Source organism: Phoenix dactylifera, chromosome 3 (genome assembly GCF_051530095.1).
Source record: "Phoenix dactylifera cultivar Ajwa chromosome 3, Ajwa_hap1_PhDact_Kaust_v1.1, whole genome shotgun sequence".
NCBI classification, from domain to species: domain Eukaryota; kingdom Viridiplantae; phylum Streptophyta; class Magnoliopsida; order Arecales; family Arecaceae; genus Phoenix; species Phoenix dactylifera.
The window spans coordinates 53,017,800-53,031,540 of NC_143192.1; the positions used below are offsets into that span (position 1 = coordinate 53,017,800).

A 13,741-nucleotide genomic window follows, 5' to 3' on the forward strand; every position below is an offset into this window, starting at 1 on the left:
TGAACTTTCCACTTACTCTATAACTCGTAATTGTTGTTTTTAATTTTTAGAGTTTTTTCTTCGTTAACAAACTTGCAGTGCCTTTATTAAACTAATGAGTGCATTTAGCGTAACTTGGAGTGTATTTACCCAACCATCCTAAAGCAATTTTACTTTAAGATCACTGCCCTCCATTTATCATCTTCCCTCATCTAATAAAATAACAATGCTCCATTATATTGTAAGACCATTTTGTGATGAGAGAAAAGGTTTAGAGGTCAATTGGAATGAGAGGAAGATTTTTTTTTTTTTGGGGAGGAGGGGGGGGGGGGGGGGGGGGGGTGGGTGGAGGAGGAGAGAGGGAGAGAGGGAATTGAAAAATATAACACATTTTTTCTTTTACCTGTAAGCCATGCAAAATGTCAGGCACAGGAAGCTCAGGAAAATGTGCAAGATCAATGAACTCCAGCTCCTCTGCCCTTTTAGCTGCAGCTTTAGCTTGCATACATAAGAACTTCAGAAGGAGAAAAGCAAGTTTATACATCTGGATAGCAACTATGTCTGAAAAATAGGTCTGCTGAACCGAATCAGCATTTTCACTAGCTTGATCCTTGATCAGCAGTGATGATCCTGTGTTTGAGTCAGAGGTGACTGCATTATCCACCAGAAAACCAACAGGAGAGAGAGTGAACCATCCATGTTTGCTCTTAACAAATGATGGCCTTCCATGAAGCTCAACCTCCTCTTTAGTAGTTGGCGGGCAGAAAAGAGTCAAGGTCCTGATCGGTGATTCTCCAATGCGATGACTTCCCTTGCTTATGAAAGCCAAAAGATGAATAATAGTCTCTCTTAGTTCTGAATCCATATCTTTCATGCCCCTACTCCATGAGGCCTGATATCTTGCAAGCACACAAATAAGCATGAGGATGAGCTCAGTCAGCCGGAGAGTTTCAAGAGATGTACGTGCCTTCTGAATTCGTGCTCTCTTTTTGTTGTGATCAGCAGCAGCAAAGCTTGGTGCAGAGAGATAAGAAAAAGTAACATATGCTTTTTCAGAAAAGAAGTAGTGAATAGCAGAGTCCACAATATCAGTAGAAGAAGAATCATCACCTATGGAATAAATCACTGATATGATGATGGCCAGACCAAGTCCCCAGAGGTGCACATGCTTTCCATCATGGTTAATATTGGTAAAACCACCTCCATCCAAATTACTTGATAAAGGCATTTCATTAGTTAGTTGATCGAATAGCACCTTTAGTGAAGAGAAAAAATTGACAGAATAAAGCATCTCAGCACCGCCTTTTGTGCATCCCAAGGTCAAAAAGAAATTCAAAATTACAGGAATATTAACTAAACATTCTTTCTGCTGAACTTTCAGGAGAATAAGCTGCAGCCGCAGATGCTTTTGTAGGATAGGCAACCAAATATTAGCATTCAAAAAGCCCTTCAGCATTAAATCCATTGATGCCACAGAAAGAGTAGAATATTCAGTGTTCTCTGCATATTTGCAGAGAACAGGCAACAATCCAATACTTGCAAGAGATGCCTCAGCAAAAACCTTAACTTCCAAATCAGATTTTCCTTCTACATATGCCTTGGGATAACTGAACTCCACTGATGTAAGAAGCAACATAAGGAGATGCTTCACTGCTTTCTTAAGCATGGTGGTTAATGGCCTGACATCAGCCAAATATTTTATGGCTGATCCTGAAGTTTTTATGAGAAGTACAGAAACAGGAAGGCACCATCTTCTGTCAGTTTGCTGGGAATGCTGTGCAAACAATAACCTGGAGAGAACAAGCAACAATTCCACTTGAGTTGCAAGAAACCCTAGTAAATTCTCATGTGGACTTGGATCTGGAATTAATGAATCCGCTGTTGCCTGCAAGCATTCACATACATATTCAATGCTTGATTTAACGAGTTTCCCAGAGATCCCTCTGTCAGATAGTGTTGGCTTTTTGTTTGATATCTGCAAAGGAATACGATGCCATATGCATAAATCTAAGGGAGAATTAAAACATAGAAGGAGATACTAGCTTCCCATCACTAAATACTAAAATTTGGACGAATTGCAAGCATGAAGAAAGAACTTACTTTGCCAGTGTACACAGATATGACAGTTATTAAAGCTTTCAGCGCAAAATGCTTCGAATCTTTAATGGACATAACCAAATTTGCTTCATGCATATGCAAGAACATTATATGAGCTACTTCTTTAGATGCCTTCCAATTACAATGATCCCATAGTTCCATTCCGAGCTCCTTTTGTATGCGTGCAATGTCAAACATACAAACATTCCTGACAGGAGGCCAAACGTTCCTCTCCTGCTTCTGCTCACTACATTGGAAAGTTTCTAAATCAAGCAGGAAACCTGACAGCTCCTGAAATGGACCAGGAGTAATCTCTCGACCTTCAAGTTCTCCTTGTAGATGGTAATAAAGATCACTAATTACAAGATTGGCGAGTTCCTTTCCCTTACTGCAAGCAGAAAATAATCACAAGTGACTACATGCACTGAAAACAACTTGCATTAATCATTGTATTGGTAATACTTTCAAAATAATGCAACAACATATTCACGCATATTGTATCCAAAATCCTGGCCAATTAAAGCCCATGAATTCTAACCAGAACATCACGTCATTCACTTGTATCTACAGGTCTCACAAATTGTTCATATACATTCCATCACAATTTAAGAGATTAAAGATTAAATAAAAAACTTTATTTGAACATAGTAAGTTTCCATAATTGATTTCTGATGATTCAAGAAGTTCTTTGGGCCACAGATCAAAGCCTTATAATTTAAACTATGGTACATGACAATTATTCCTAACTCCAGGACCAAAAGGAGAAATTTGACAATAGCTTCACAGTTTAAACACCTCCAAAACATCCTTTACTTTTGTAACAACGAGCAGACCAGAAGAATTTGTAGTACATTACACCCCAAAGGAGTACATTACTAATATACTGCTTAGATTTTAATGACTGTATTCAGCTCCATACCTATAGCCACGTGACGAGTATTGTGTTAAAAGAGCAGCAAATGCCGGATGTTTGCTCAACTGCACAGAAATATTTATGAAGTAGAGAAATTAAACCACACAGGTAAGAATTAGAAAACAGTAGCCAAAACCAAGATCACAGACAATAAGGAAATTCAAATGGTTGCTCAAGGAATAAGGATCAGCTAAGGAATATTACATTGAAAAGCACTGTGAATATCCTACAAACAACCTTTCACATTGACATGAATACTAACCTTCTTGGATATCATACGAATTTTCTCAATTAATGATATGGACAGGCTCCCGGCATTAGCAGTTGATAGCTTGCTTATTAAATGAAGAATGCACATACAGACAGCTACCTGAAGGAAAAGCATTAAAATCAAACATCAGTTTAACTAAATTTGCATAAACATCAAGAAAAGTAACAAATTGCCAGTAAAGAGAACTATATCCAAATAACAATATATTTTGCAAATGATGAATCCCAATCAAGGTTGAAATCTTGTGCCTATCGATCTGTACTAATGGGTACATATTGCATTGGCCATGAAGCAGTATGATGAAGCCAGTAAACATTGGTATTTGACGAACCGGCCTTATCAAGGTGTATTAACCTTGTACCCCTCAGAAGGCCTTTTTTTTCCCTTCTAAATCTTTTTTGTTCATTTGTTCTGAGGCATATAGTTCCCCCATATTGCCACTGTATGGCAGATTCATATTGTACCATTTAACTACGAATATGGTGCCTATCTTCCAGATCTAATTCGTTCATCCTGATTTTATAAACAAGAATACTATGAACCAAATTTCCAAAAAAATTGCAACTCATATTGCTTTTCTATAGCTACCTTGTAGATCACATCATATTTCAGAAATGCTAAGAATTATGGATGTAGGCGGCCTTAGCTTTGATATGACCAAATATAATGATGAACCAGTACCTATTAAGCAATAATGCTTTTAACTAGTCCTGTCAATGCGTCAGGTGCTGACTTGATCTGACCCAAATCAGACCCAAGCTGAGTGCAAATTGGATTGACCTGACCTGAAATCATACCTGACCCAAGTGCACATTGGGTCGACCAGCCCAACTCAAAGCCCGACCAAATGCAGAGCCTGATCCTGATCTCATGGAGTGAAAGAGGGAGACCACTGCAGCAGTCCCCTCTCTGCCCTCCCCTCTCCTCCGTCAACTCCTTTTTTGAAACCCATTTCCGCTGCCATCTCCTCCCCACCTCCCTCTCTCTGCCTTTTCCCTTTCACCCTCTTTGCTGCCACCTCATCCTCCCCTCCGCCCCTCTCCAATGTCACTTCATTCTCTCCTCCTCTCAGCAGCTACAGCCGGCTTCAAAGCCACCTTCTTGCCACTATCACCAGAGAGAGTGGGATTGGTTTGGTCAGGTCAGGTTTCGGGTAAATATTTTAAAACCAGCTTGGGTAAGAATCAGGCCAGGTTTCAGGTCTTACCTAACCCATCAATAGGCCTACTTATGGGTTAACTACTATATTATAAGTCATATTCTTTCCTTGCATTGTTATATTATTCACTCCATACATACAATTGGCAGGCCCATTTTTCTGGGTAAACTATGCCATTAGTATATTATAAGCCATAACTTTTCCTTGCATCGTCATATCATCCATCCATCCATCTATCTAACCAGATGTATTCTAAAATACCATTCTCTAAAAATCAAAAAAATTGAAAACTAATGTGCAAGATTAGCACCAAAGTTGTATCCAAGCAACATAGTCATGAAATTTTGCTTTGGCTGTGTTCATTAGGCATTGAAATTTTACTCAATACTGGGAAACGATGATGGAAATAAGATGTTCATATGATTGAAAAAACAAGATGGAAACTTATTGCATAAGCATAATAGTAATCAATGAAAAGCAGGAGAAAAAGGCAAAATAGTTACAAGAAAAAGAATGCTGTTTGTCTACAATCTGTACCAGCTGCAAGATTACCTTACCATAAGAAGTTAAAATTTGAATCTAAAGATGATACCATTTATAAGACTTTCTGAATAAATTTCCCAATTGGTCAAGAATCATGCGAATCAGAATTTATCTGGAAGAGTTAAGGCCTATTCCATAAGCTGTCTAAGGTGCTTCATGATTTTACAATTGGTCTGTGATGTGGGAACAAGATCCCCTTTTCCTCATACTGAGTCAAAATCAGTTCTTAGGACTTAGGGACAAAATTTATGATTAGCAATTGCGCTTTCAGGATTAACTGAAGGGTTCAGATCAATGGTTATAACTACTCTTATAGGTTTAGATCACAGTATTACATGCTTTCTAAGACCAAAAAATATTTTTGAAGTACAGAGATGAGTGAGAAAATTTTGCTTTAATAAAGCATTGAACATTTCTAGAGGGAAATTTAAACATCATAATCATATTACATGGGTTTAGGGGTGAGTGTCAAGGGTGAGGGTGTCTAGTGGTTGGATCTGTCCTATTCCCCAATCTTAGGATACAGGGATTTCGCTAGAAAGTGACCCTAAATTGGATACAGGTATGCAGACATACCATCTTGACCATGTCACGATTTAGATCATGTTGCACATTTTAAAGACTCATGTCCCTTGCTCATACATATTTATGCTTATTTTACCAATTTCTTGTACTATTCATGGGTCATGTTTGAAAATAAATTGCAAAACCAAGGAATCCTCAATGATAAATTATACAGGAAACAGGGACTGAAACTTAAACTGTCCACTTCAAACGGATGCAACCATTGCCATCTGTCTCATGCTATCTTTTCAAGCCATGTACACCTCACGTGCTTATTAAACAAACCATACCTCTACGCTCGCCTACCTTCCCGTTTTTATCTCTCTCGTGCTGCACCTCTCAGCCAAGCAATCTGTTGGCTGCTTTCTCCATTGTGACTCCATACACTAACAACCTTGTTGATCTGATAAACCCACCAATATCCTGCCTCTACACCTCATCCTAGGTCTCTCTCCCCCTCCCTACCTCCCTCCTCCCTCCCTCAGGTTTATTTGAGGCACCTCCCATTCTCTTTCCTCCATCTCAGATTCCGAAGATAGCTAGGTCCGATAGTCGTGGGTGAGTGTCAGACTCATAACATATGTCTGTACCCATGTCTTGACTTCTCTTATATTCTTTCCTCCAATAACGTAATGTTTACAGTATATGGTAGTACTGCAGGTTCATTTCTTTGAACAGAGAAAGATTGATTCTTACTCTGAGACAAGTCAATTCCTAAAGGAAAGGCAAATTCTTTTCTCACAAGATATGGAAGAGCAGTTGAATTAGTTGATTCAATTGAATAGCAAGAAGGATGAGATCCTCACTCTCTTAAGACCTTGTAATTTTCAACAATCTTATTCAAGCAAATTCACTCCATAACATCTTCCATGGAGACAAAATCTTCTTGAGGTTTTGAAGAGACTCCTCCAGGAGCCTTCGGCTCATAAATTAGCTTTAGAAGAGATTTACAGCAAAAGTACGAAACTGAACCTACAAGATTCATCTAAAAGCAAGTTCAGTTGACAGGTACCGACCTGCAAACGAGCACGTAACATAATATTTTGTTGCACACAGATGAACATCCATATACATTAGCTGGTGCAATGAATATACCTGTAATCAGGCAGCGAGCATGGGGAATGCTACTAAAAAAACTTAAATTCTTGACACAATTAAAAAAATTAAGAAAAACAAGAAACGTAAGAGACAGTAAATAGAACGTATTAATTAGGTATATTAACCTTGACATTGTTAAGGGATAAACTGTTAAACTTTGGCATATTTAATGATAGATGTTAATTGATTCTTATAACATACCGTTGTTTGCTACTATTACTTAAGAAATGTAGTCACTTAATTCTCTTTAATTACTGCTCTAATGATAGAAAAACCATACCAGCCAGGTACCGGCAAACAGGACCCTGGTATGCCCTGATTTTAGCGAATGTCCCAAAGCACCTCCTGTTGCACCATATTGAGGTGTACTACCCCGTATAAAGGAGTGACTCCGTAACACTACCTCTCATTTCTACCAAGGGATTGACCCCGTAATACTGCCTTCATATTGATGTACATACTATACCAGCCACCTCAATCTTTAAATCCTTGAAAGATCCATTTAAACATCACATCCAAATGCTCAATTCTATTCTCTTAAACTATATTTTAAACAGTTCAGAGAATTAGACCAGTATAACCAGATAACAACTAAAGACCAACTGATATCAAATACAGCATCTAACACACATATTGCACATAGGTGATTGTGCAAAAAATTTTATTTTCGCACCCATATCTCTGGTCTCTATGGCTGATCTTACACTGTCACATCCAATAAGAGTAAACAAATCCTCGACTGATTCAAAATCCATTCCCCTCTGCAAGCTTATGCACACCCCGAAAGATGGAGATATCTATTGCTCAGCATAATTGGTTCACTAACGTGAATTGAACTGAAGAACTTTCCTAAACTAAGCTAGAAAACATTAATATAAAATTAACATATATGAAAGCAATAACTGAAACATGGAAATGCTGCATTAGTATATCCTAAAATGTTCCATCTATATGACAATAATTAAGGCAACAAGAAATCAAGATAAAAAGAACTATTTTGATACAATTTAGGAGAAAATGGAAACTAATTTACCTTAGCATGAAAGATAACCTCCTTGTCATATCCGCTAGATGAATAAGATTTGATAAGGCTGTTCATGATATCACTTTCACACCAGATCGACAAAATATCCTTTGGGCAGAGTACAGTTGGAGATTTTGATATCTCAGGGCTTAACCTATTTTCAACCTGCCCCTTGAAAGTACCAGAAGTCTGCTTTTCATAAATCTCACCTTGAAGTAATTTTTCCTGAAAGAATAATTCATGTGCAATAATTTCTAAAACAGCACCCTGGCACTGGTACCTACAAACAGGTACAAAAACTCATTTAGATCAAGTGGAAAAGCACTCAAGTTGCAATGATCGATAATGAAGATAAATTTGTGTTAAACTTTATTAATGCAAAATTATGTAAATACCTGAATGACAACCAATCAATCTCATCATTATTCAAATTTTTCTCTCGAAGATCATTTTCGGTTTGACTAGCCGACATACATGATGACAAGTGTTTCCAGAACATTTCTGAGCTTCTAATCTTATCTACGACATGTATATATTGGTTTCCTCCTTCCCACAATGCCTTCAAGAAGTTTACGATACTGAGCAGTAAACGAGGAGCGCTAGTAAAATAAAAAAATTCACTGTGTTAAGCACACAATCATTTTGCCAATTAAATAATGTGTAATGTAATGAAATAGTAAATAGGAAAAACTTCATGATGGGGAATTAGGACTATAGTCCTTGACTTCAAAATGTGAAGCAGTATAAAGCAAAATATGAGAAGGATGTGCTAAAATTATACAGATCAATAGATATTATGTACCAATGCATATACTTTTCATACAGCTAACATGCTTAATTTATGATGCACGAGACTGAAGGTAAATATTATTTTGTTTCACTAGCAAATGATGTAATGTTTGACAGGCCGAAAGGCTTAATATTACTTAAAGTATCTGATTTTCTGATGACCTACTTTTCCGACCAAGGATTAAGGTGCTGGAGGGCAGTCCGTGTTACCCAGCATGTCCCATGTCAGAGCCACTGGCACAAAGCATTACCATATGCAAGCAACATGCATGTCCTTGGCATACCATGGTGCCCATGCAAGTCAATAGTTAGCACAGCATGTATTGTGTGCAGCAAGGCACAGACACATGGTACTTGGAACCTCTGTTTCTTACGAGAAACTAGAAGTAGCCCTGAGTTAACACTGCCGCTGAAATGAAGAATACTAGCGAAAAATAGAAGTGCATATCACCATGTGCCCACAAAGATAATCAACATGGTTACCTGTTTGTAAGAATCTCAGATCTTTCAACATATTTCAAAATCGAGTCAATGGGGCTAGTTCTTTTAGAGCTTAATGGCTCAATAACAGGGGAGACAACTCGCTGACTTTTCATATCACCAGCAGCATTTGATGGTACCTCCTCTTTCTCCTCAGGCAATATCACAGAAATAAGGAGAGCAGGCTGTGAGGATGTAAATCCCAGTGCCAATAATGTCAAAATCAATAGCAATAGGAAACATAAAATCATAGAAATTCACTGACACTTGCTAAAAGATAGGAAAAATGCAGAAAATTGAAAAGCTAGGAACAGGTAAATAAAATCAGATGAAAATAGAATGAAATATTTAAGAAAGGCCATTTAAAATCTCATAAGCACAAATCTCCTAAGTCACATGATGCTCAGAGCAATAAGAGCTACCATATACATAACATTAATTTTATCTTCAAACATTAAAAAAATCTTTTATCATTATATTACTTTCCAGAGAAAAGTTAGTCCATTTTTTTAACTCAAACTCATCTGACATTGCTATGCATCTCTTCTCATAAATTATAACGCAAAAGAAACCTTCCAATCATCTTCCCTGTTGACCTCTCTAGAGGTAATAGTACATCTGCAAATTTAAGAAACAGTGTAGGTCATCCAGATCTACCAAGGGACTGCTACATCCTACCATGACTTGGAATAAACGTCGTCAAGCCAGTTTGCATGATAAAAAAAGTTTCTTATGTTATACATATCTTAGGCAGCTAAACTCCCTACAGACAAGCCTACCAAATTGCATAATAAAATGTTTTATAACAACTAGGTTCAAGCCAAAGATTCAGAAATTATCCAGCATATCACTCAAAATGATGTGATGCGAGTACAAGCAACTTCAATTTGCAGCAGCCAAGAAAATTTTGATGCCTATGAACTCCTACTTCAAGGAATTGAAGAAGCAAGGAAGGTCATATCAAAATACAATAGTTCCTAAACATCTCCCTGATTTGTATCTCAACTCCTATATCCATGTAGCATCATACAACCAATGTAGATCTTATCGGTTCCATTCCTCCAGAAATTCCAAACAGTCTCGCTCAACTTTCCACTTCATTTTGTCAAGCAAAGGTTGGTACATATTTATTGATTCCCCTCCTCCAGAGGATCAGGCCCAAAAATCTTGTTGGAACAGTAACCATCTTTATATATCTGTAGAGCTATTATCACAAAAAAAACCTTGCTTCAGCCAAAAACACAATGTATGCTGCTCAGAAGACAGCTCTGACACAACACGTTGGATGCTATCTTGACAATTTACCATCATTCATAGCGAACAAAAGCACCAAGATACTAGGAAAGTTTATTTCTTTTTTCCAGCACCTCAATGAAAATAAATTTAATGAACACAACAGCTTGTTATCAAAGGCAAGGGTAAGAATTAACAAGTGCGTAAAGCACCAAATGCAAAACCTAGCAGATGTATTGCGATCTCAGAAGCATATTTTAAGCAAGGACTAGTAAGTCTAGTATGATAGTAGACTTCCAAATAATGATGGTAAGATAAATGCTAAAAACAGTATATATGCTCTAAAAGCCTCAAGTAAAAATAAGGCACCACATGCAACTGATAACCACAAAAAGAAAAAAGAAAAGAAGGAATCAAGGTTTCAAAAACTGTCGAAAAGGGATGGTACGAGCAGTACCATACCATTATGTCAGAAAACCAGCCCCAGTACATAGTGTGTTGGAATGGGATGCAGTCCCATACCATATATCATTCCCTGGTACCATACAGTCCCGTTAACAAACCAATACAAGGTCCAGTACCGGTATTTGAAACCTTGAATGAACAACTAATCAAAAGTGTCCCTAATGATTATTGGAACTCACTTTCCTGACCTTGCCTAGATATCGAATCTGTCCACCTTTCACCTACGTAACCTGACCCATCATGTTCCAGGGGTTGGGTACACAAGCAAGGCAAGCAAGATATGATAGATGGGGCAGGCCATCAGGACTGGCTTTAAGTCGAAGAAGTCCAAGTTTCCTAGTCAAGATAACCCATTAGTAATAGATGAACAGATTATTATAAATCAAAAAATTTTGTAATATATATGATATAAGGAAACCAAGACCTCTCAAGCCACAGTCTCAAAGCTAATTTCACCCTCCCTCTGTTTCAGTCCCCTTTTCAATAGTTTCCTCAATCTGGTCAGAGTTTTCTCAACTAAATCCCTGACAATGATATTTCAGATTAAAATTCTAGCATAAGCCCTCAGGAAATGGTCCATGCATGGCCAGAATCCAGAATTGCAATCCATTGTCAGCTTGGTTTCCATACACTTCTTCCACTCCTCACCTTTAAATCGCTTTAACACTTCTTAATTCTTAGGTTAGATGGAGTGGTCGATCAACATCTTTCATCCGTTCTCTAGTGGCACCTGAAAAAGGCCAGCTCCAGTCATAGTTGCCAGACCAAGGGGCATTTGATGAGGATTTAGAGGAAATATTGAAACTTATCCATGTTAATGTGGGTAGCACCACACAACTGATCACAACCCCAATCTCCTCCCTTTCCTCCTCTCTTCATTTACTTTACCTTCCTTTGGTCAAAACAGCTAGTCAAAGATCAGCCTTGCTGACACCACTAGCATCTTTGGACCGGACCTGCTCACCTACTAGCAGGACAGATCAGGTTCACGTCAGGACTACTGTCTTGATACCAGTAGTCAAACTAATCCAAATTGACCCATCACCGTCTCCGCTCCTTTTTTTTTCTACAAGAACTTCAACATGGTTCTGTGTATCTATATGATTGCACCATCGCATGCATGCTAAGACGTCATACTTTTAGTTGGTTGTCAGAAGGCAGTACAAAGAACACCATTAACAATTATCCTGCATCTTATGGACTTGCAAGCTTCATACGTACATTAAGAAATACTTTACCTAAGTGTTAAAATTTCTTAGAGTTTTAATCAAAGGATGTTGAAATTTGTATCACTAAAGTTAATATTATATTTTAATAGGAAGGGGAAAAAAACTGACCTGATAACAAGAAGCAGAATTTAGAAGGTCAAAAATAGCAATGATCAGCTCTTCATTTCTGTTAACTTCCTCATCTAGAATGAGACAGATGGTACTACTTAATTCTCTGATCTGAAAGTAAATAGCAGGAAATGAAAGGAACTTAGATACTTTGGCAAATAATAACTATAAACAAATAATTGCATTTCAGGATTCAGGTCTATGATATGAAACCTGTATAGTATCAGTAAAAACGTTGACATTCTCCATCGAATATGACTGAAATTTTGATGCTATGAAGCATAAAATGGAAAGCACTCTTGTAGCAGCCATTTGCACTGCCTATATATAAAACCCAAACAATCTTTTAGAGAATCTAACCTCCATTATATGAGCTAGAAAATGTTCTAGGTACTATGGTCTATACAGAACAACAAAATGATTTATCAAAGAACATGCCAGAGGTACATATTGACCAAATTGTACAGACAGCTTTAAAGGAAATTTATATTATACTGCTTATAGAGTATAACTCAATGTGACATCATCAGCAGATGCAGTCTAACCAAAACAAATGCATAAACTAAAAAAAATTAAAAATAAGCTATGACCGAGATATCAGACATGCATTTTTAGAACCCTGTGCAGTACAAACAACCATAGATATATACAAGACCAAACAACAAGTACTGATTTTAATTGAAATGCTTTAAAAAAGAGAAAAGGATGACATTAGCCGCAAGTTAGGCAACGCAGCATTTCTTTTTTTATTTGTTTATAGTTGTTGGAGTCATGGAGAGGACCTATAGGCATTTGACTTACCTAAACAAAACTAGAGCAGACAACTCAACTAGAATACAAGCCTTAAGGTGCATGAGAAAATGCAACAAGTTGTGACTTGAGCCAAACATTAGCAATATCAAACTATGTTGCTGTCTTGCCGACCGATCTTTCCAAAAGTTTATCATTATTTTATTGAATTGTCTTGTACACCATGAACTCGGGCATCATCTAGATGCCTGCCTAGCACCTAGGTAACTAGGTTGCTCCCTGGTTGCCTCTCTCATCTATCATCTTTCAAAGTTTTGGATAAAATATCTGCAAGAATTACGAGTTAAATATGAAAACACAAAAGCAGGCCCAAGCTTGATATTTTTAGTGTTTTCAATATCATTTCAGTCGTTATGGGAGAAGTTGGCTATGGCAAACCATTAGGACAAAAAGGCATTTGTTTTGAGGCTGAAATATCAAGAACTGATAAAACACACACACACACACACACATAGAAAGAGAGAGACAGAGGTGAACTGGGCTCCTCATGACCGAATTTGGGATTGGATCCAGCTGGTTCGCCAGCAATGGATCTCAATGCTCTAACACTACCCATTTAACTCCTATCTCATTCCCTTGTCGTGGAAGGAAAAAAATATCAAATCGGAGAAAGGTTTACAACTTACAACTCTCCCTTTCTCTTCTCCCTCTGTCTCCTCTTGCACTTTTTCTCATTCTCTCCCTTGTAAGCTCTCTCAATTTCTCCCTCTCCCTCTCGCTCTCTATCTCTCATCTCAAAGATACCCTCCCATTCCCCCCCTTCTCTCTCTCTCTCTCTCAGAGACACCCATTGTCTCCACTCTCCCTTCTCTCACTGAGCTTTCTTTCACCCTCTCACACAAATGCTTGACCCTTCCGTGTCTCTCTCTAAGGCCGACGGGCTATCTAGTCACAACGACAAAGGCCAAGGAACCGCCCTCCTTAGAGGTCCTCCCTAAAGATGTCTAGGATATGGTAACTTGTGTATATAAGATCCTTG

At 37.9% G+C, this 13,741-nt stretch overlaps 1 protein-coding gene across 8 annotated transcripts in view; it reads right to left on the reverse strand.

The window, feature by feature from the left end:
- Positions 1 to 13,741, reverse strand: part of LOC103706141 (nucleoporin (DUF3414)) — a 70,356-nt gene that overhangs the window by 9,137 nt on the left and 47,478 nt on the right. For all 8 annotated transcript variants that reach the window (XR_001879399.5, XM_017842543.5, XM_089929808.1 and 5 more), the window contains exons 23-31: positions 12,166 to 12,273; positions 11,953 to 12,063; positions 8,921 to 9,102; positions 8,044 to 8,247; positions 7,658 to 7,928; positions 3,252 to 3,359; positions 2,996 to 3,054; positions 2,080 to 2,464; positions 383 to 1,954 (exon numbers count right to left, since the gene is read on the reverse strand). Coding sequence is in view for 7 of the 8 variants with exons in the window: in XM_017842543.5 (XP_017698032.4) it covers positions 383 to 1,954; positions 2,080 to 2,464; positions 2,996 to 3,054; positions 3,252 to 3,359; positions 7,658 to 7,928; positions 8,044 to 8,247; positions 8,921 to 9,102; positions 11,953 to 12,063; positions 12,166 to 12,273 (3,000 nt within the window). In the remaining variant the exon portion in view is untranslated. The remainder of the gene's footprint in view (positions 1 to 382; positions 1,955 to 2,079; positions 2,465 to 2,995; positions 3,055 to 3,251; positions 3,360 to 7,657; positions 7,929 to 8,043; positions 8,248 to 8,920; positions 9,103 to 11,952; positions 12,064 to 12,165; positions 12,274 to 13,741) is intronic.